Source organism: Platichthys flesus, chromosome 19 (genome assembly GCF_949316205.1).
Source record: "Platichthys flesus chromosome 19, fPlaFle2.1, whole genome shotgun sequence".
NCBI lineage: Eukaryota > Metazoa > Chordata > Actinopteri > Pleuronectiformes > Pleuronectidae > Platichthys > Platichthys flesus.
This window is the reverse complement of record NC_084963.1, coordinates 5603479-5626758: the sequence shown is the minus strand read 5'-3', so window position 1 is coordinate 5626758 and position 23280 is coordinate 5603479. Positions and strand designations below refer to the sequence as shown.

At 44.5% G+C, this 23280-nt stretch overlaps 2 protein-coding genes across 2 annotated transcripts; both read left to right on the top strand.

Annotated features, from left to right (window-relative positions):
* The first annotated feature begins 1709 nt into the window (after window positions 1-1709).
* Window positions 1710-10208, top strand: LOC133975335 (very low-density lipoprotein receptor-like). The gene is made up of 21 exons (XM_062413266.1): window positions 1710-1807; window positions 2920-3042; window positions 3207-3455; window positions 3772-3885; window positions 4021-4140; window positions 4342-4467; window positions 4841-5044; window positions 5251-5419; window positions 5506-5674; window positions 5763-5985; window positions 6071-6190; window positions 6421-6639; window positions 6773-7081; window positions 7355-7573; window positions 8174-8320; window positions 8401-8649; window positions 8749-8940; window positions 9024-9272; window positions 9353-9571; window positions 9804-9949; window positions 10140-10208. The coding sequence occupies exons 1-21, from the start codon at window positions 1750-1752 to the stop codon at window positions 10206-10208; spliced, it is 3693 nt and encodes a 1230-aa protein (XP_062269250.1). The 5' UTR covers window positions 1710-1749.
* si:dkey-88l16.3 (low-density lipoprotein receptor-related protein 2) lies at window positions 9810-22834 on the top strand. Its single transcript, XM_062412299.1, has 27 exons — window positions 9810-10052; window positions 10140-10358; window positions 10572-10820; window positions 11095-11262; window positions 11357-11623; window positions 11984-12202; window positions 12275-12451; window positions 12545-12658; window positions 13474-13638; window positions 13727-13942; window positions 14041-14270; window positions 14345-14474; window positions 14587-14780; window positions 14887-15073; window positions 15331-15543; window positions 15674-15857; window positions 15930-16131; window positions 16243-16407; window positions 16496-16741; window positions 16893-17255; window positions 17480-17681; window positions 17898-18023; window positions 18478-18585; window positions 21209-21445; window positions 21744-22047; window positions 22409-22505; window positions 22665-22834. Exons 2-27 carry the CDS (start codon window positions 10289-10291, stop codon window positions 22728-22730), a joined length of 4899 nt encoding a protein of 1632 aa, XP_062268283.1. The 5' UTR covers window positions 9810-10052; window positions 10140-10288; the 3' UTR covers window positions 22731-22834.
* Window positions 22835-23280: the final 446 nt, after the last annotated feature.

Below are 23280 nucleotides of genomic sequence, written 5' to 3'. Positions count from 1 at the left end.
AAAAATTATAATAATAATAGTAAACTGTATATAAACACCTTACACCATGGATAAAAGCGACAATAAAACAAGAGTACAATTAAATCCTTATACGTTTATTGTTAGTGCTCAATAGCCTAAATATGAATAGTATTATTATTATAAATTTTATGCAGGACGTCTTATAATATTTACAAAAAGCTTCACAGAAGGATAAAAACAACACTAAAGCCCTAAATCATGAATACAAATCTAATAAACTGTGATTATTATTAGGTATTATAGGTTATATCAATGCTAACTAAATATTATTACATATATTCTAAGTGCTTTACAAAAGGAACAACACAAAAGGAACAACACAAACAAGAATACAATCAGGTTATTATGAGATAGGTTATCTCTGTGCTTAATATAGTTTAATAATCAGCCTCATTCAAACATTGACAAGGTGCTTTTCAAAGGGATAAGAATAAAACCATGAACCATGAATAGAAATCTAATACAATGTCCTTATTATAAGGTATAATAGGTAGGTTATCTCAGTGCTACTTAAATACAAATATATATATATATTACTTATGAACTGAATTCTAAATAACTGTAACTGAACTGGAGACAAATTACGTTCAATAAATAAAAACATAAATAATAACAGATTAGAAAATACGATAAAGACCATGTCAGGAAACCGTTTTTAAATATCAATATCGTCTCTATGATCTCTGGATGAAGGCTCGTATGAATGAACAGTTGTGAAAAGCACAGATGAAAAGAGTTCACCTATGTGTCATGTACACTGATGATTGACAGCAGCATGAAAGGGTCGCGGATGACGTCACATATGAGCCAGATGATCGCTGGTCGTTCACACAACATCTGGAGGCTCGAATCTGGAAGAAAAGACCAAAGAGCTGAGGCTGAACTCCGGAGCTTTGATCCCTGTGCGAAGAACGGGATGAAGAGGATGGAGAGGATGAGCCATTAGAATTAAAATCACTCTGCTCTGTGAAACGTCTTTGATGTTATTTCATCAAACAAGCGTTAGATTCTAAATATGACCTGCAGCTTCTGGACGATTGGAACGACAGGAAAAATGACTTCTTTAAAAACATCAGGCTTTACAATGTAAAGTGACTTTATAGTTAATGAATAGAATAAAACATCAGTATTCTAACTGTGATATCTTGTATTTTATGTGATTGTCATTATGTTTAACTGTAATAGAAACAAAAGTCAGCTACATTTTAGAAAATGATTCAGATAGATCAGAACGAGGAGAGTCAAAATGTGTCTTATCACTTAAAATAACGGAGCTATATTAAATAAAATATCGATTTATATTCCCCAGATACTCTGGGAATAAGTTCACAAACCAGGAACTGTGTAGGGCCTGGTTTTGAATATATTACAGATAATAAACTGGGATTATAAAAAATTCGCTTCATGCGTAAAAGTGAAAACAATCGATCCAGATGCGCAAAACCGATCTACACACTGAACTCTGGATTAAGAAGTGAACTAAGGAGCCTCGAATAGGATTGAAGATGGATTTAAAATATCAAATTAGTAAATAAAATGTAAAATAACATAAAGTAACACAGTATAGAGCGATTCAAACTGTATTGTATGACGTGTTATTTGCTACAGTATGAATGTTGCCGTTGTGTTGACATGTGCGTGGTGTCACCGGTGTCACGCGCACCTGCGGGCTGATTAAAACGTGTCCCCTCAGCTGGGACGGTTTGTCGCTGAGAGCCTCGGGCCAACATGGACTCTCACCTCCTGCTCCGCCTGATGCTTCTGACATCTCTGAGACTCTCAGCAGGTAACGAGCCGCTGGAACACGCGTGTTTTTAAAACGTTCGTCCAGAGTGTGCGCGTGTGTTCGTGCGCAAACTTAGTTAATTGTCGCAGTGACACGCAGCAGCGAGGTAAACAAGGAGGAGGCAACATGGCGTCACTCCAGAGTTCTGGTCCATTTGAGCTTTGTTGGAGTTGACGCTCAAGTCAGGTAGTTTACATCGAGCTGTGTGTCTGTGCTCTTCTCAAGTTGAGGTCAAGTTCCATGAAGGTGAAGTCTGAGGCAATTTAACCTAAATGAGCACCTGACAACGTGCCCATGTCTTTGTGCCAGATATAAATAAAGTTAATTTCAAAGTGGGTTAGAGGCTGGAGCAGAGTAAAGTAACATTTGGCGCTGAAAGCAACTTTCTGATGAGACAGAATAAAGTTGATTCATGTGAGAGGCCAAGTTCAGGTCAGTATGTGACACAGCTGAGTCTTATGCAACTTATGAGTAACTTTTTAAGGTTGGATTTTAATTTGCCTGTTTTATTTATTACCTTTTGAAATGTTTACATGAATCTATAGTAATCTCACACTGATCGTGTTAAGTCTGTTTGATTTTGTAGTAATATAATCTAAATCCTAATAATAAAGTTAATATACCTTTTCATTGATATTTACAAAAGGCTCTACAAGAGGATAAAAGCAACAACAGGAATAAAGTAAAACGATTGATATGTAGGTTATACCAGTGCTAATTAAAATAATTTGCATTTGCAATCTTTATATTGAAAATTTCAAAAACGCATTTCAAAAGGATAAAACAATGATCAGGTCTTAACGAGCTTGTTATAATTCAAGTCAGGCACGTTCCTGTGATCTTTACTGATGCTGAGTGTCAGTTCTTCAGTCAGTTAATGTGACATGAGACACTTTTAGATCATTTGACCTAAAGAAACACCTATAAACCTATCTGTGTCTTTGTGCCAGATTTAAATAAAGTTATCAAAAGTGGTTAAAACACTTGAACTGGCCCATGGAACATTGAAAATAAAAACATTTTAAAACCTTAAGCCTACTTCATCTTTGACAAACTTTGATCAGTGACAATTTCTTCCAATCTTCTATTGTATTATTACTTTGTCTATGTAGGCCAGCTACTGGGATGCTCTCCAAACCAGTGGCTATGTGATGATGGATCCTGTATCCCTGATAAATGGAAATGTGATGGAGAAGGAGACTGTCTGGATGGATCTGATGAAATGGATTGTGCTGGTGGGTAAACTCCCTGGTCGTCTAGAATAATACAATTATAAATAATATAATACAGGGAGTCAACTTTTGATGGAAGCAGCACCAGTTAAACAGTTTATTTAAGGAATTCCCTTTTCCTTCTTGTGTGTGTTTCCCTTCATGGTGTCTTGTTGTCTTTCCTCCAGCGCCTCCCGGCTCCCCTCTGTGTCCACCAGGACAGTTTCCTTGCTTGGACTCTGTCGGCTGCGTGGACGCCTCGGCCCGTTGTGACGGACGGAGCCAGTGTCCCACCGGCTCTGACGAGGAGAACTGCACGGCCGCAGGCGGCTGTCTGGACTCGGACTGGACCTGTCGGAACCGCTTGTGTATCCCCAAAGAGCAGGGCTGCAACGGGCTGAACGACTGCGTGGACAACTCTGACGAAAAGGACTGCGGTGAGGAAGAGGAGCAGGTGGAACACACGAGGCAGAGTCTGTGTCAATGCACCAGACTTCAGAGTGAAGTTTGATTTTATTTTGAAGGATCTCTAGTGGAACCTACTGTAGCAATGCAGATGTTCATGATATCTTCTTTCTCTGGATATTGAGATACCTAAACTTTGACATGCACTCCAGATAACTTCCTGACATTTCCCACAGGGGCAGTATGTGAGAATGAAAAATGTCAAGAGAACCTCAAAGACTTTCCGGAAGTTTCAGGATGTGTAAGACAACCAGGTGATGTAGTAAAACCCGCTTGTCCTTTTTCCAGGTGTGTGTGTTGAGGGCAGCGTGCGGTGTCCTGACGGGACGTGTCTATCTCCTGAAGAGAGGTGTGACGGACAGCTTCACTGCTCCGATGGAAGCGATGAACCTGTAACCTGCGGTAAGTTTGACACCGATTTACACACGCTACAATAACAGAAAATACTTGACTTGTGATTACGTTTATTGATGTAAAGAAATGTGACGTGATGTAATGGCTTCCTGTGCCGATGAACAGTTTCCTGATTGTCTACAGGTCGTATCTGCTCGATGAACAACGGCGGCTGTAACCACGCGTGTGTCGACGAGCCCCGGGGCGCTCTGTGTGTCTGTCGGGTCGGATATAAGCTCTTAGCCAATGGAGCGGTCTGTGAAGGTGTGTGGAAGATGGCAGTGACACAATATTCACTTTACATTCTGTTGAGGGTTAATTTATAGGAAGGGTTAGATTACCTGGAGTTTTTGGAATACTTTTATTTCCACCAGTGTCTCTTCTGAATCTGAATCTGTTTCTCAAGTCTCTAGTTTTGATGAACAACTCCTTCTCTTGACTCTTCAACCTTCTCTCCGTCCCTAGATGTGGATGAATGTGCGTCACCTTTTTCTCCCTGCATGCATCACTGCACCAACACCATCGGATCCTACTACTGCCACTGCAGAGATGGCTTCAGACTGAATGGAAACTCCACATGTGTAGCAACAGGTAATGAGGCTCGGGTTTCCTTAATGACTCTAGAATGATCATCACACACATTATGACCGTTTTGTTTTTAACAAGAGAAAAGACTGAGTCCTACAAGTCTATGATTTAACACTGAACGACATGTAAGGACAAATCAAATGCTGGTAATGGCTCCGTCATGAGCTTGATGTGAATCTTCTCCGGATCTAGTTTCGCTCTGAGGGAAAAGATCAAACCCGAGAACAAACGTCGCACTTTGACACCAGATCAGTGAAATGTTAATAAGCTGTTGATGTGACTGAGCTCCTGGGAAAAATGTGGAAATCTGAGATCAGACACAAGACCTGGTCAAACCTCCTCCTCTGTTCTTCCTCTCGTCTCTGACCGTGTCCAGGTAACGCCACCCGGCTGCTGACCGTGCAGGGGACATCTATCGGACTGTTGAACGTGAAGTCTCAACAGTTTGAAGTAGTCGTGACCGAGGGGATTGACCCAGTGGCCGTGACGTTTGACGTGGCCCGGGGCTGGTACTTCTGGGCCGACGGGCGCGGCAGCATCTTTAAAAGTGATGGACGTCGCAGCTGGAAGATCTACACTGGTCAGTGGACTGGGATGAATGGGATTGTGAATATCATTTATTAACCTTCAATATTGAAATGTTTTAGCCTTGTTTATTGGTCGTGTACTCCAGTGGTTCCTTGTCCTTTTGGTCATGTGTTCTTTAAATGACTGTATTCAAAGATGGACAACGTGACTGCTCCCAAAATCCTCTCTATTGCAAACATGTCCCACATTTTTAAACAGGAGAGCCTGGAATAAAGAGTCTGGCTTGTGATTGGCTCAATGGAAACCTTTACTGGACCAATCAGAAGATGGAGGCCATCTACATGCAGGCAGCTGATGGGCACAGTCACATGACTCTGATGAGAAAAAACATCAGCCCGTCAGATCTGGTGCTTCTACCTGTAGAAAGGTACAATTGGTTACTTTCACAGTTGTCTTAAAATGTTTGATTTTCCATATTTATTGGTTGATATTTAAATTCTGTCCGTCTCCCAGCTTGATGTTCTGGATTAATGGCGGCCCAGGTGAGCGGGTGACGATAGAGAAGTCGTGGATGGATGGATCCGAAAGAAACGCTCTGGTGGTCGTCACCGCTCAGTCGGCCCACGGCCTCACTGCCGACGTGGAGGCCAGGAGACTCTACTGGATCAGCGACTTCAAGAAGGTGAGTGACTAAAAGAATCACAAGTTTGAGTTCCTTCCTGTTGATGACGACTCTATGTATTTCATCGTCTTCCTGTGAACTCGTTCAGTCCATAGAGACGGTGAAGGTGGACGGGACCGGTCGTTTCTCCTTCAGCGGACTGTTCCCCAGGCGAGTTCCTCTCAGCCTGGCGGTCTTCGAGGGTTTGTTCTACTGGGTGGACGTCAAAGGGCTGTGGCAGGCTCCACAGAACCATCCCAACCAGAAGAGGTTCCTCTGGAAAGAGGATCTGCCTCTGTTGACTGTTTTCCATGAGCTCCAGCAGCCTCAAGGTATTTTTTACAACAGTATTTACCTTTTTGGATGATATGATTATTACATTTTTTTTTTTGACTATGTCATCTTATCTTCCATCAGGCTCCTCTGCCTGTTTGAAGACTCCGTGTCACCTCTGCCAGTTGACTAAAGGAAACCCAGCCGGATTCATCTGCACCTGTCCAGACTTCAAAATGCTGCTGCCTGATGGGTCATGTCAATGTAGGTTAATGATATCAACTTATTGAGTAATGATCATTAATGCATCTTTTTAAAGAACCAATTATACAGTTTAACAGTTTTTCTTTTTAATTTCTCAAATTAATCAAATAAAGGACTTCAGGGAATTGGAGCCATTTCAATATATTAATGAAACAGATTATAATTAGCTGCATTCCTGTGATTAGTTGGAAAGGATATGGGAGTAATTCAAATCTCGTTTGGTTCCACAGATCCAAGATTTCTTTACGCCACCAGCACCAACATCAACCTGTTGGAGTTCAGAGAGAAAGTTTCATCTGACCAGCTGCTGTTTACCACCGATGATGGGATCCTGTCGTTTGATGTGGAATGGTACAGAGACTGGTTGTACTGGGCCAACCACACCGGCCACATCCAGCGCACCAGTCTGACGCAGGTCAGGACCGAGGTGGTGCCAGCTCCTGTGCCAGGTTTGTGTTTGGTTTTACGCTTTACATTTCATTAGAATTTAATGTATTGAATTTGAAATAAATGTGAAGTTAGTTTCAGTCCCGTCATTCTGATCTCTACTGACCCGTCTTCCTGTTTTCTTCTTCTTTTCAGTCTGTCATATCAAAGTAGACCAGAGGAAGGGGAGTCTTTACTGGGTGTCCTGTGACCAAAAGAGCCTGGGCACCACTGCAGCTGGTGGTGGTCTCCCACAGCAGCTGTACCGCACAGAGGGGAACATCCGGAAGTTTTATCTGGACTGGCTGAGAGGTGGCGTCATCTGGCTGGAGGACGACCGCATCTTCAGCATGAGCTCGACGGGAGGCAAAGCCAAAGAGATGCTGCAGTTGGCTGGAGGAGTCCGAGGGAACATGGCCTACGACCTCAGGGCCAATAGTCTGCTGTGGATCACAGAAAACTCAGGTCGGCTATTCTATATTCAGTGTAGATTTTATTTTATTTGATTGGTTATCACAGAATTGTATTTCCACAATATACAAAATCTTTTTATATTTCTTTATTTTATATTTGTTGATTTATTTGCCAGTGATTGTAGATGTTAAACATTCCTGATATTGTGCCAGTAAACTGTCCCTGAATATGGGTACTATTTAAAACATGCAACAGACCCATAATGCAAGAAACGGAAAATAAAAACAAGGTTGGTTTTTTTTATTTCTCGTTCCTCTTTCTCAGGCCTCACAGCCTTGAGTTTGGTGAAGGGGCGGAGCCACCAGGCTGGAAGACGATGGAACATTTCCGGCTCGGTTGTCGGCGCCTGCGAGCCCTTCCTGTTGTCGCTCTCTGATGATGGCATGACTCTGTGGGACCGGCGTGACGGGACGCCCCTCCAGAACATCGCCGTGAGGGGTCAGGTGGTCACAGTCGTCTCTGTACTCGGGGATGTTCGAACAGGTATAGAAATCATATTCAAAAACGTGCTGTTAACTTATTACTTATTAGATAACAGGGTTCCTACAATCATGAAAAACCTGGAAAAGTCATGGAATTTTAAAATGTGTTTTTCAAGCCCGGGAAAATTCATGGAAACAAGTTAAATCCCAAAAGTTTTTGGAAAAGTCATGGACATTTGTTTTATTCAAATTTCCATGTTGTTCATTTACGCTGAGTTTTAAATAATTCATATGCTTCTAAAGAAATGTGCTCAAAATATAAGCAGGCATACTTGGGTTTGTGTCATTTAAGGTATACTGTATGCCTTGGAATTCTCATTGTTAGTTTAAATAAAATTCATATACATATACTCCGAGATTTTACGAAATGTTCTGTCATGGAAATTTGGTTTAAAGTCATGGAATATTGGGCAAATGTGTAGGAACCCTGAGATGTATTGTGAATCATCTTGATCAAGACTTTTTAGTAAGTTAAGAATTTTCTGTTAAAGTTTCAGGTGATGCTTAATTCCAATTGGCTTGGAGGGTTAGGGACAGTCAGGCCACTATGACAGAGAGACATTTTAATCTTAATAATTATCATTAACACAACTTTCCACAGTGCCAAGTTCCTCAGCCTGCAGTGAACCATCCGTGCTGTGCAGACACTCATCAGTCTGCCTCTCTCAAGCTCAGCTGTGTGACGGTAAACGGGACTGTCCCGAAGGAGACGACGAGGAATTCTGCGTCACCACATGTCCATCTAAAGGTAACCATACAAATCTAAACTTGGACTTATTCTTTGTATCATCTAGTTTGTGTAATTTTCTTTTTAACTGTTCATTTTAGAGGATTTCAAGTGCAAGGACCACAGCAGCTGCATCGCCAGGAATCTCGCTTGCGACGGTCACGCTCATTGTCGCGACGGCTCGGACGAAGTCGACTGTCCGACCGCGGCTCCTCCTCCGAGGCGGCCAAAAGTCCTGAAGTGTCGTGTGGGGTGGAAGCTGTGTGAAGACGGCACAGAGTGTGTTTCATCCAACCACGTGTGCGACGCAGAAGTCGACTGTAAGGACGGATCGGATGAGATTGGATGTGGTGGGTGTCAGGAAGACAAAATCTCTCCTGGGTATTTTCAGTCAAGGTTTTTGTTTTTAGTTTGTAGAAATTTAACCATGTGATTCTTTTATGTTCAAGAAGCAACTCCAACCAGACCTATCTCCTCATCCACCACCTCTCCTGCTCCGACTGAGCCACCCTGCAGCAGCCCGTCCATGCTCTGTCCTTCTGCTCGGCTCTGCATTTCTCCCAAACAGTTCTGTGACGGCCGTGAAGACTGTCCTGACGGCTTTGATGAAAAGAACTGTGTGAAAAGATGCCCTTCAAAGAGTACGCTGGAGTCTGTTCAACAGTTATTTTACGAAGTCCTGAAAGTTGGAAACCTTCATATATTCCTGACTGTTTTCTTGCAGGTGACTTCCGCTGTAAAGACCGTCGGAGCTGCGTCTCAAAGACTCAGGTCTGTGACGGACGCTCTCACTGTCACGACGGCTCGGACGAGGTCGCCTGTGCGGCCGTAGCTGCTCCTGCTCCTCGTGTGAACGTCCTGAAGTGTCGTGTGGGCTCCAGACTTTGTAGAGACGCGACAGAATGTGTTCTCTTTACTCACGTGTGTGACGGAGAGAGAGACTGCAGAGACGGATCAGATGAGGAACAGTGTGGTGCGTTTTTGTGCAAAGGTTGAAACAAACTCGATTGTTAAGATTACAAATAACTCTTACACTTGTTCTAATATCTCAAGATGCTGCACACAATGACGCTAATGCACAAAATCCCAAAACTACATCTCCTGCACCAGTGATACCATCGACTGAGCCTCCAACCAAACCACCCTGCACCAGTCCCTCAGTTCTGTGTCCAGGTTCTTCTTTATGCATCAAACCAACACAGATGTGTGATGGAAAGAGAGACTGTCCTGATGCATCTGATGAGAACTGTGTGAAAAGATGTCCCTACAAGTGTAAGTGATCAGGTTGTAGATGATAGAATAAGCACTGTTGGGACCAGTTTATATTCTTAAACCTGAACCAAACTGGAAAATAAGACAACTTGCTTTTTATTTTTAAGTCATATTTTTCCAGCCAACATCGCAGAGTACCAGTTTGAACTATTTCAAGTGATTCTTTAAAGCACACAGAGCAAATCTGATATGATTCCACTCGTGTCTTTGAATCTTTTTTTTCCCTCCACAGCCGACTTCCGCTGTAAAGACCGTCGGAGCTGCGTCTCAAAGAGTCAGGTCTGTGACGGACGCTCTCACTGTCACGACGGCTCGGACGAGTTCGCCTGTGCAGCTGTAACTGCTCCTGCTCCTCGTGTGAACGTCCTGAAGTGTCGTGTGGGCTCCAGACTTTGTAGAGACGAGACAGAATGTGTTCTCTTTACTCACGTGTGTGACGGAGAGAGAGACTGCAGAGACGGATCAGATGAAGAAGAATGTGGTGAGTTTGCTGATCTTATATCGCAAAAACAAACAAATGTTTATCTGAAGAGACTCTAAATGTAATCTCTTGTTCTGACTTTTCTAGATGCTGCACACAATGCCGCTACTACAGAAAATCCCAAAACTACATCTCCTGCACCAGTGGTACCATTGACTGAGCCTCCAACCAAACCACCCTGCACCAGTCCCTCAGTTCTGTGTCCAGGTTCTTCTTTATGCATCAAACCAACACAGATGTGTGATGGAAAGAGAGACTGTCCTGATGCATCTGATGAGAACTGTGTGAAAAGATGTCCCTACATAAGTAAGTGCAGAGGCTGAAGATGATGGAATGAGCACTGTTAGGAACAGTTTAAATCATTAAACCGAGCCAAACTGGAAAACTCAACGAGTTCATTTTTATCTTGAAGTTATTTTTTCAGCCAACATCTCAGAGTACCGGTTTGAAAAAGAATAACATCTCAAATTAATCTTTAAAGTACACAGAGCAAATCTGATCAAACGTTTCCCTCCACAGCCGACTTCCGCTGTAAAGACCGTCGGAGCTGCGTCTCAAAGAGTCAGGTCTGTGACGGACGCTCTCACTGTCAGGACGGCTCGGACGAGGTCGCCTGTGCGGCTGTAGCTGCTCCTGCTCCTCGTGTGAACGTCCTGAAGTGTCGTGTGGGCTCCAGACTTTGTAGAGACGAGACAGAATGTGTTCTCTTTACTCACGTGTGTGACGGAGAGACAGACTGCAGAGACGGATCAGATGAGGAACAGTGTGGTGAGTTATTGGGAAAATGCTGCTTTTGATCTTGATGCAACAGAGCCCTCCCCTTTGTCTGAATCAAAATGTATTTGGCTCCATCTTGGCCAATCTTCTATCCTTCCGCTAAGTCACAGAAATTTGTTCAGTAGGTTTTATGTAATCCTGCAGATAAACAAATATGAGGGGCTGGAACATGATCATCTTGGTGGAGGTCATGTTTGTTTGTTTCTAGAGGCTGTAGAGATCTCTACTAATCCAGAAAATCTTCTTTTAAATGAACCCCCTGCAGTCACCCAGCCCTCAACTCAACCTCCCCACCAGCCGACCTGCAGCAGTCCCTCAGTTCTGTGTCCAGGTTCTTCTTCTTCATGCATCAGCCCAACACAGATGTGTGATGGAAAGAGAGACTGTCCTGATGGATCTGATGAGAACTGTTTGACACGATGCCCTTACACAAGTGAGTTACCCAAAACCTACTGAAAAAGTAGACGTATTGTTTTGTTGGACTGATTCTTTTGCATAATGTTTGTGTTACATTCTTACATTCCCAGATCAGATTCTCTGCAATGACCGGAGGAGCTGCGTCTCAAAGGATCTGGTCTGTGACGGCCGCGCTCACTGTCACGACGGCTCAGACGAGCTCGACTGTCCGAGCGAGTCTCCTCCTGTGTCTCGGACCAATGTCCTGAAGTGCCGGAGGGGCTCGAGGTTGTGTAACGACGGCGCAGAGTGTGTTCTGTACAGCCACGTGTGTGACGGAGAGGAGGACTGTGAGGATGGATCTGACGAACGAGCGTGTCCCGAAACCTGTAAACAAGGTGGTTTCTCTAAAAACACTCACAACTGACCCATGGGAATCAAATATCAAGTTCAGTACACCGTGTGAACACATGTTCTTAAGCAGGCCTCCAGAGAATCATTTCAAATTTGGCATAAACATTCAGTTTGACTGGTTAAAAGGTCAAGGTCACATGGACCTCACAGGTCGGCAGAGACACACACTCGGGTAGATGATTCAATTTTATCTCTATCCCCAAAAACACAATATTATTAAGCCAACAATCTAATCACTTAAGTCCTGAAGAAGTTAAGATGAAGCCCGGGCTTTTCTAAACGCACTCTCCTTTAAATGAGGATTAGCTGTAATGCTGTTTCATTCAATTCCTCCTCCACTCCAGATGAGTTCCGGTGCTCCCACGGGAAGATGTGCATCCCTGCGGCTCAGGTGTGTGACGGGAAATCCCAGTGTCGGGACCAGTCTGATGAGCTCGACTGCCGGCAACAAACCAAGAGCTGCGAGTATCGCTGTCCCGACGGCGATCGCTGCATCCCCAAGAAGTTCCTGTGCGACGGAGAGAGAGACTGTGTGGACGGCACGGATGAGGAAGGCTGCGAAGGTATGAAGTGGAAACTGACCAAGACAGTCCTGCCTGTAAGTTCAGTTTAACATTGACTTCTCACGTCTCCAGACCCTGTGACCACAGCTGAGCCTCCTCTCCGCAATTTCAAGTCGGCTTGCGTGGCACCTTCAGTCCTCTGCCCCGGTTCATCCATGTGCATCGCTCAGGAACAGCTGTGTGATGCACGAAGAGACTGCCCTGATGGATTTGATGAGAAGGACTGTGTGTTCCAGTGTGAAAACAGAGGTAAGGTAGAGTCTGCAAAGCAACAGTAGCTGCACTCTACTCCACCCAGCGAACTAATGGTGAGGTTTGACTATTTCTCACCCTGCACCTCAGATGACTTCCTGTGCAGCGACCGGAGAAAGTGCGTCTCCAAGGTGGAAGTGTGCGACGGACGTTCCCACTGTCCCGACGGCTCTGACGAGATGAAGTGTCCGTCAGTTGACTCCTGTAAGAAATCAAGAAAAATACACTCAAAACAATAACTGCAAGAACATTTTTTATCATCTTTAGTTATCGATTGGCAATTAACACTATTTGCTTGCACTCTAGTAACTACACACTTTAACCTTCAGTCCCACGGACAACCAAATTATACTCCATAGCATCCTAGGCAGGACACCATAGCTAAGTCCTGGCAACACCTTGGTTTCTAGCTGTATCCCAGTTCAGGGGCCGTCTCCTTCAAAGGACATGAAGGCCGAACTGCAGGGACTCTAAAATACACTTTGCCAAACACAAGCAGCATTTAGTAACCGTGACACCTCACAAAACCACATTTAAACCACCAACTAAAAGGCATCATAGAAACCACTGGGCAACTCGCCACCAGCCATTTAGCCTTATTACAGCTTCAAGTCCAATCTAACCACTCTTAATTTGCATCGTTGCGGAAAATCCCACGAAAATAATCTCACCTATGTGTGGTGAGATGCTGCCTGTTCTTAAATTAGTTTTTTAAATATACAACTAAGTTTGACAGAATATCACTTACTCCACCTTTCTCTGAATACAAACATCCACTACTGGATCTCCATTTAAAATACCTTAACAATAATCAAAACATACTTAAAATTCACTACAAAAAAGAAAAAAAACTCCATAGTATTCATTTTTCAACACTGACTAAAGAGAGAATTCAAATACACTGGAGAGGTTCAGAGAGTCTCCTCCCCCCCACCTAGTAGCCAAGTCTGTGGTGATGACAATGATCTATTATCATTCTCTTCATAATGTGTTAAACTCAGAACTTTCCCTCTGCCCAGCCTCCGATGTGCTCAACGACAAATCAGCCCCTCTGAGGTGCCTCAAAGGTTTCAAGCCGTGTCAAGACGGCCTGGACTGTGTCATGTACAGCCACGTGTGCGACGGAGAGAGAGACTGCCACGACGGCTCAGACGAAGAAGGATGTGCTGTTGAATGCAAAGAAGGTCTGTTTGTGTTTCGGTGAGGGACATGTTTGACAGATGTTGACATTTTAAGGACGACAGTTGAGACGTTTATTCGCTCTCCCTCCAGGTGAGTTCCAGTGTTCTCACGGGAAGAGCTGCGTCCCACTGGAGCAGGTGTGCGACGGGGAGTACCACTGCCAGGACCGGTCTGATGAAATGGACTGTTCCAAGATGAGCGACGGCTGCCATCAGCGCTGTGACAACAACACCCGCTGTATTCCCAAGACCTTCCTGTGTGACGGCGAGAGAGACTGCGCTGATGGGTCGGATGAGGAAAAGTGTGGTATGAGATTTAGATCATTTCACAGCCCGGATCCAGACTTGCAGAAATCCCCTTTTCAGTCTTCAGGTGACTTCCTTATTTCTCTCCCCTTCTTCTAGGTCTGGTGGCCTGTGCCAGTAACCAGTATCGCTGCACCAGTGGTCACTGTGTATCTGAGGCCCTGAGGTGTGACGGATACGCCGACTGCAGCGATCGCTCCGATGAGAGGGACTGCACCAGACCCCCCCGCTGCCCGGCTCACCTCCGGTGCCTGCACAGCCACGAGTGCCTTCAGAAAGAGTGGCTCTGTGATGGAGAGAACGACTGCGAAGACGGCTCAGACGAGAAGGTAAGGAGGGACGGACAATGTCCTAATACAAATTGAATCATTGCTTTTAACGTTGTCTCCTCATTTGTGTCCAGAACTGTGTGAAGCCTGCAGCAACGTGCAGGGAATACCAGTGGCAGTGCGGAGACCGCAGCCAGTGCATCCCTCTGTCCTGGAAGTGTGATGGGAAAAAGGACTGTGACAACGGAGCCGACGAAGACAAATGTGAGCATGTTTATTCTCAGATGATTCCTGCTCGGCTCCAGCTGGGGGCGCGTGTTCTTTCCTTCTGTTTCATTTTGTGTCTTGTGAAGAGATTCTACCTCTGCTTCCACAGGCCGCCAGAGCAACTGCCCCTCTCCCCTTTACCGGTGTGGCAGTGGAGAGTGTGTGGACCCTGGCCTGGTGTGTAACGGCTTCACCAACTGTGCCGACAGGTCAGACGAGGGCGCGGGGTGTGCTCTACGCAACTGCTCCAGCCCGTCAGCTCCTCGGTGTGAACACGGCTGCGTCAGCACCCCTAAAGGAGCGGTCAGTGGATCTGGTTGTTTCCATCGCTTTGAGATGAGTTTCACGTCTGTACAACAACCCTACTCCTGCTTGGCTTTATCAATGCATTTCCCCTTCACTTCTGCAGAGGTGTTTCTGCGCTGCTGGTTTCACGCTGCAGTCCAGCGGCCTGTCCTGTGCTGACATTGACGAGTGCAGCATAGCGCCCCACGCTGTTTGCAAACACAACTGCCGCAACACCCGTGGGTCGTATGCCTGCGACTGCAACCATGGTTTCTTCCTGGAGCCTGACAAAAAAAGCTGCAAGACGAAGGGTAAAGATGTCTTCATGAACCAGGATCTCAGTAGTTGTGCTTTTTGTATTCTACGATAAAGTTCCCTAAACCTTATGCTTTTTGACTGAGATCTTTGACAGTGAAATATTTGAAATCGGATCCTATCATGCACCAAAATTCATGCACTCTTAATTCTGCTTAGACAGAAACATGAATTTGATGGATTATTCTGGCAAAGAACAAATCAAATGACAGCTAGTTTAATGGCGTCATTTTGGTCACGTCTCCGTCTTCAGACGAACCTTTGCTCCTGGCGTCCGTGCAGTCGGAGCTGTTGCTCCTGGGAGTCCACAGCAGCACCTTGCGTCTTCTCTCCTTCGCCAATCGGCCGGTCTTCTCCCTGGATTACCACTGGGCGCGGCAGAGGGTTTACTGGCTGAGCCCCGACTATCAGAGCATCCGCTGGACTGACATGAAGGGCTCCAATAACAAAGGAACACTTATCAAAGGTACGTCTGACACAGGGACAACACGTTCGATATAGGTCAGTTCCTTGGCGCTTTTCCTGCTTTGGCAAGTCAAAATGAAATGTTTAAACATTTGGAATGAATGAAATTCCACCACATTGTTCTGTTGCAGGAGTGAAGTCGGATTTTATCGCCGTGGACTGGGTCGGTAAGAACCTGTACTGGGTGGACGGACTCGTCGGCCAGATTCTGGCTGTGAAGCTCAGCGACACGACGGTGGGATCTCAGGACTACACCGTGGTTCTGGGAGAAGGTCTGGAGCAGCCGAGCTCACTGGTGCTGCTGCCACACAGAGGGTAGGATGCTCAGTCAGGTTGTAGATGAATAGATAAAATATTTTTACTAGACTAGATCTTTCATAATTCAAGGCTGATGCTGTGGTCGGAGATCGGCAGCACCCCTCAGATCGAGCAGTCTGGTATGGATGGTTCCCAGAGGAAGGTGGTGGTGAGTCAGGGGCTGAGCTGGCCCGTCAGTTTGGCCTATGACCTCCTGGACGACAGGGTTTACTGGGCCGATGAGAAGCTGCGCTGCATCGGCTCGGCCTCCCTGGACGGAGACCAGGTCAAGGTAAAGTGATGAACCTCAAATCCTGCAGGGGCCATTTTAAAATTACACATATTATATTTGCAGCTCATCTCCCAGCTTCGTAATTAAATGACGTTGCCCTTCTCTCACTAGATTCTCCAGTTAGCTGAAACTCCAAGCCCTTTCTCTGTGGGGATCTTCAACGACAGATTGTTCTGGTCTGACACGAAGAGGAGAACGATCCGCTCGGCTGATAAGAACACTGGCAAAAATCAGAAGGTTCTCCTGAAGAGACCCGGACAGCCATTTGGACTGAAGGTGAGTATATGGCTTCTAATGATGTCCGCAATCTAGAGGTCCCTAGCAAGAAATTAGTTTTTACATATGCGCGTTTCCTCTCCCCCAGCTGATGCATGCCCTGTCCCAGCCGGTCACACCCAGCCCCTGTGATCTTCTGCCTTGCTCCCACCTCTGCCTGCTGGCTCCTGCACAAAGAGGCCAGTCTGGAGCACCAGGAGCTCCAGTGGTGAGGGGGCTCACGGCAGTTTGTCGATGCCCAAAGGGGCTGCTGCTCTCCAAGGACAAGATCACCTGCTCTCTGCCGATGGAGTCTTCATTCATGCTGCTTTTGTCTCCCACCACAGTCTATCAGGTGAATCATCTCAGTGTGGAGACCAGACAGGAGATCTCTCCTTTCTGGTTGTGCACGTCTTTAATTTGTAACTTATAACTCTCTTTTTTCTGCTAAACTGTTCTCTTTCATTTCCCCCTTTTTCTTTTTTGGCTTACAACTACTCGGCTAGATTTACCTGCACACCCTGCAAAAAGAAGGCGTTGCTCTTAAAAAAATGCCAACCAGTCGAGTTTTGCCTCTTCCTGGAGTAACAGAGGCTTCAGGCCTGGACGTGTCCATCCACGAGTTCTCTCTGTTCGTGGCCGATGCAGGACAAGGAACTGTGGAGGTGTTGAAACTGAGCGGCTCCAGGTCCAGGCAGGGGCTGACACCTGCTGGACAAATCCTGAAGCTGAAGGAGGATGCAGTCACAGCTCTGGCGGTCGACTGGGTGACCTCTAACCTCTACTGGAGCAGCACCAGTATGCCTGACCTCCACGTGACCTCCCACCAAAACGGGTACACCACCTCTCTGCTGCAGGGATCACTGGTGGTAAGGCGGGCCGTCTTCTGTAGACTGTCCTCATAAAATAACTACAATATACAACAGAATTTAATGGAAATCTTAGTTTGGAACATTTGTTTTGAAGGAAATTTTGCATTTGTTAATTATTTATGAATCCTAAAATCAACTCTTGACCAGAGATTGAATTTTTAAAGTGCAGATAAACTCTTTCCTTTACTAAATCTATAATAAATCATGTATTGCCTTTTCAGGGAACAACATCCATCGCTCTGCACCCCCCCTCAGGACGACTTTGCTACACCGCGATAGTTGCGTCCGATGAAAAGAGCCGGACAGAGGTGAACTGCGCCTGGATGGACGGCCGGGACAAGGCGGTGCTGTCGAGGAAGTCGCTCATCCCCACCTCGCTGGTCTTCTCTCATGAAGGATCCACGATCTACTGGGCTGACCCGGGTAAGCACTTAGAATAGACCTCATGAACTTGATGAGACAATGCAGGTTTCTGCAGGGTCATAAATACATAGGAATATTATGTGTTTCGTTAATTTGAGCATTTGGTAGCAAGCACAAGTCTTTGATTTCATTTTTGTCCTAAAAAAATCTTATTTAAACTTTTTGGATCCTGTAGAAACCCTTTATTGATTTATTCTAATTTCTCCTTCTTCTCAGGTGAGGGGGTGATCAGCTCTATGGGAGTGGATGGATCAGGTTATAAAACGTATGAAACAGGACCAGGTCTGCTCATCTCCTTCACACAAACCGAGAACTTCCTCCTCTGGATCACTCTTGACAAAGGTCGGGCTACTTTTTGTTTTGTAATACAAAAAAATGTCCTTTCCCTGTTGGATGTGCTGCTGCACGGAGCTCGGTGTCTTCTCCCTCTCCTCTGTGTCTTCTCTCTCTCCTCTGTGTCTTCTCCCTCTCCTCTGTGTCCTGCTCCTGGAGTTAAATTTCTCACCTTCACTTCATTTGTCTCTTTCTCCCTTCAGGCAGCAGATGTCATCACAGACTAATGTAGCTCTGAATTATGCAGCCAAGTAATTATTAGCAAACTGCTCTGTCTTCAAACGCTTCCACTTTGAATCGCTGGTACTTTGTCTTCTCTCCCTCAGATCTGTCCTTCCTGTCAAATCCTGAAATTCACTGAGTAATGAACACAGGTTAAATATTTCCTCCTGAATTCTGCACTGCACTAAACAGATTTTTTTATGTTAATATTTACATATTTTTATATTTCAACTGTTTACAGATGTGACCAAACTGTGGTTCAGTGACGGACTTCAGCCTAAACAGCTGTGGTTTGAGACCAGGACCAGACTGGTGGAGGTGAGGGCCTTCAGCAACGACACCCAGTCCGGTAGGTTTCTGCAAAGTGGGTCTCCTTTATCAAAATTCAACAGGCTAAAACAATCGGGTAAAACATTTAAAATTAGCAGTATGAGATAAATCTAAGTCATAATCAGATGGTGCAAAGGACAAAAACCTTCTGACAAACTGAACCAATGCTCCATCTGTAGATCCAGACACAGCCTCATCTGACAGAGTGAGTGGAACAGCTTTGGGCTGAATCCAGCTGAGCTCAAACACTTGTTAATAAAAGTTCAGGGTTCATTTTTAAAACTGGAGTTTAATCACAACAGAGAGCAGAGGAGCAGACTGATAGAATCTAGTTTATTTCTGGTCTGCCAGTGAAAAGCTCGTCGCTGCAGTTTGTGGGCGACATGAGAACATGAGCAGAAAAAAGGATGAGAAACCAAATCGAGATGGGAAACGTTTCATGGATACAAATGCATTTTCCGTTACTTCTATAAAAAGAAGCATGACTGCACAAACTGCTTGTATGTCAGAGTCGATATTGCAAGCAAGCGATGTCATAATGTTGATGAGAGGAAAGATCTGAGGCAAGAAGGAGAGGTTGGAAATATTCAATTTTCAACATAAAACATGTACAAAATCCAGTTTGAGTTTCGCATTCACCAAATTGTGGCTACATTTGAGAAGCAGATGAGAAACACTGGTGTTTAAAGCGCCTCCAGTGATGTTGAGTCACAACATGCAGCTTTAACGTGGAATATTGTAATGTTGCAATCAGACAGATGATTTACCAGGAGCTGGTTGGACAGCTAAAGGATCTCAATCATCCCCTGGTGGCTGGCTGCAGTGTTGCTCACAAACTCTGCCTTGTCCTTGTTAGTGGCTGGAGCATGGACCAAACGTAGCACCTTTTTTTTATTTTGTTATGGATAGTTCTTATCACACGGATGTTTGTTCAACGGTACATTTTTCTGATGAGTGGTGAAACGTCATGACACCGGCTGAGACTCAGGAGGTAGAGAGGGTTGACCACTGACCAGAAGGTCTGTGGTTTGTTCTCCAGTCCACTTTCTTAAGTGTCCTTTGCCCCCGAGAAGAACCCTACACTGCCCCTGATGGCTGTTTCTGTGACTGGGTGGTTGTGACTTGTACAATGATGCATCATCCATCTTTATATACAGTTTGTGCACGCAGCTGTGATTTGCAGACTAACACAAACTGACATTTTTTAAAGTGGCTTTTCAACCCTAAACTCCTGTGATGCGCAGGTCTGAAATCCTCACCGACAGGACGTGCAGCACATGGATTTATAAAGCAGAAACCTGCCAGACCAGTTTGTTACTCATCATCATCATCACAAAGCTTTTCACCTCTACTTTGCTTTCTGGAGAAAGCAGCTAAAGTGTTATTGGACACCCCCGGGCAGAATGAAAAGCCTCTCTTAGACTGGGCTTGAGTTGAATAGAAGCTGTAGGGATGTGATATCTGCAGGGAGACGTGAGATCAGACGCCTGTTACAGTTTTCCGCTGCAGTGGGAAAGACAGACGGTGAATGGAGCTCGAACACACCCTCACTGTTCCTCCTGATTCTTCTCTCGACCTGTGACACACACTTGGGGTATTAATATATTCAAAGCAGCGCTGCTCTCTTGCGTTAACCAACACCCTGCTGCTGTAATTGGAGAACAGATTGTGTGTTTTAGTTTGTGTGTGTGAGGCTGCTTCTCAAATCTTTGTTATCCATGTTTTCTTTAAGTTTCTGATGTTAAAGCAATTTAACTTTTTACTTTCCAAACCTTTATTTTGAAATACAACCTTTTACTTTGAAAATAATATACGCAGGGTGCAATCAACATTCTGAAGAAATACCAATTAGAAATACTATGATTTACAGTATAATTTCCTTATTATAAAGTATCGTTTTCTTATACAAATATCTTTATAAAGTCTCATAACGATTTAAGTCATCTATTAAAGGATTTTATTTAGCGCCATTTTTTCAGATTTTCCAAAGACTAAAACAGAAGTGAAGCCTCAGTTTGCACATTAACATTAGTAGCTGAACAAATTCTGGGAATCTGATTGGATACGAAAACTCAGAGACTTTGATCTAGTGCCAAAGATGTCGTGTCGCGGAGCACGTCAACAAATTGACAATCATCCAGTAGCACGCGTGAATAACAAATCTTTGCACAACTCCACATCAGTCTTCAGTTGCTCACACGCTGAAGCCAGATGCTCTTTCATAATCGTCAATTTTCCATTGACAAATCGTCACACCTTTTTCCTCTTAATCTGGGCGTCGCCACAGTCTGAGAGCGGTCATTCCAGTGCCTGAGTTCAGTGCTATGACAGCCAGAAGGCCCTGATTTATGTGGACCACAATTAAAAGACAAAGATTTAGTGGATGACCTGTTGTATACTTTTGTTATAACTATGTCTACAGACACTTTAACACCTGTGAAATACTTTAAGAACGTGGCTCCAAATAAAGTGTCCCCTCGGTTATATCAAGTGAGGAAAAAGGCTGCAATCTATCAATACAGATCAAATTGTTAATTATCTATAAATTTATTTATTTATTTTATCTTCATTTATCAAAATCCATGACCCTCACCTTCCTCTCAGACTTCAGTTTTCTTTTGGACTTCCTTCAACTCCTTCAGGAACAAATGGCTGCTCGGACACTAACGGTGGGTGTGCCCATCTGTGTCTGGCCTTTCCCGGAGGTCGCACGTGTAAATGCGGCGAGGACTTCTACAGCGTCGGTGCTACTTCCTGCGCCCGCCTCCACGACTGCCCGGACAGGGAGCGGTCCTGCTTTGATGGAACCAAGTGTATCAGCAGCAGCAGGTTCTGTGACGGACGCGTGGACTGTCAGGACCAGTCTGACGAACTGGACTGTGAGTGGGTTTTAAAGGTTATTAAGTACAGCAGCATCTTTCTTGCCCAGAAGATAAAAACCCAGCACATGGGATTCTGTTTATTTGCTAAGTTGTTATAGACCCCACAGAACATGAACGAATAACACTTAAAGACGCTTATTTGTTTTTTTCCGAATTTGGCCATGAATATGTAACATTAGTGAGAAATAATTTGGTCTTATATCAAAGTTAATATCAGACGTATAATACATTCATAGATAATTGCTGCATATTTTCAGTGATCTGTGGCTTTTCTTGGTGTTTATTTTCTCCTCAGGTCCAAACACGAACAATTTCGGGAGCACAGCCGGTGATGACCGTCATCATGACTCTAACTCTCCTGAACCGAACATCCCACAACATGAGCACGCTCTGGAGTTTAAAGACTGTGATCCCCAGCGCTGCCAGGGTCAAGGTCACTGCGTCACTGAGGGTGAAGTCGCTCGCTGCCAGTGCTCGGCCGGGTACAGCGGAGAGTTTTGCCAGGAGACGGAAGGTGGACACCATCACGGGGGGGTCATCCTCGGCGTCTTCAGCCTCGTGGCCTTGTTGATGGCGGCAGCCTTTGTCTTTGCAAAAAGGTAAAGACAACAGGTTGTTTTCTTTTACCCTGAAAAGAGGGATTCACTTTGACCACGAGTGGTGGCCAGAAGACTATTGAGCAAGATGTTTACCTCCACACAGGAGTGTTCATCTCTGTTTGTTTGTTTGTTTGTTTATCAGCAGGATTACTCAAAAACTACTGAACAGATTTCCATGAACTTTAAAGAGACATGGGCCAAGAAAGAACCTTTTTAAAGTTGTTTTACCAAAGAATTTTTCTTGGAGTTGGTTAAAAAAAATTGGCAAATTTATACAAACTGATATTTACATGTGACCAATTTGTTCCGGCTGGATTAGATTTATACTTAGTATTTGACCTGTGTGCCTTGGATTCATCAGGAGAGCCTGGGCGTCCATCAGGAGCAGATCCATTGAGAAGGAAACTCTGTTGGCCAACATGGGTCTGCCGTGTGAAAACTACGATTCTGAATCTGAGGTAGAATTATTTTTTTTCTCTTTTGAGAAGATTTTCCTACTTATTATTATTATTATAATAACTGATATTTTTCTTAAGTATGCCTTCATTAGTTTGGAAGATTTATATTATTTCCATTCAGTTTATCTAAAGCTGATTTGCTCTGTTCTTCCTCCTCAGGAGCTGGAATCCCCAGTCGACACCAAGAACCCAGCGTTTATGTTAAAGACGCTCAAACCTCAATAATCATCTGAATCCGCTGAGATGTGGAAAAGTCACATCTGATCCTGGATTTCAACATGCTGATGAAGACTGTATTGTAATAAATCAAATGTATTATGAACAAGTAACCAGACTCAGTTTTGACCTCTCGTCCACACTTGCACATCTCACTAGTGAACTTGTAATAGCAGGTTTGTTTATCTCAGTTCACTTTGACTGTGACGAGTTGTTGTCACAGCTCCTCGTGTGAATCTGTGTCCCTTTTCGTAAACTGATCCACTTTCAACTAAAAACTTCCTGGTGTTGTTCTTGTTCCTCTTTCCCTCCGATTTGTTCTACAGAAACATAATCAGTATTAAAGGTTTCTTTGTTCATTTACTTCCACATGTTTTTCAGACAGACTTGATCCGGTATCACACCATGAGAAGTACGGGGCCGACAAAGTGAAACTTCTTCTGATGGCCAATCGCACATCAGAGGCACTCGTCTGTGGAAACTCTAGAAGAACAGATTCTGTTGAGAAGAAACAGCAGAAAATGATTTTGCTGTTAAAGATAACTACCAAAGTTAGGAC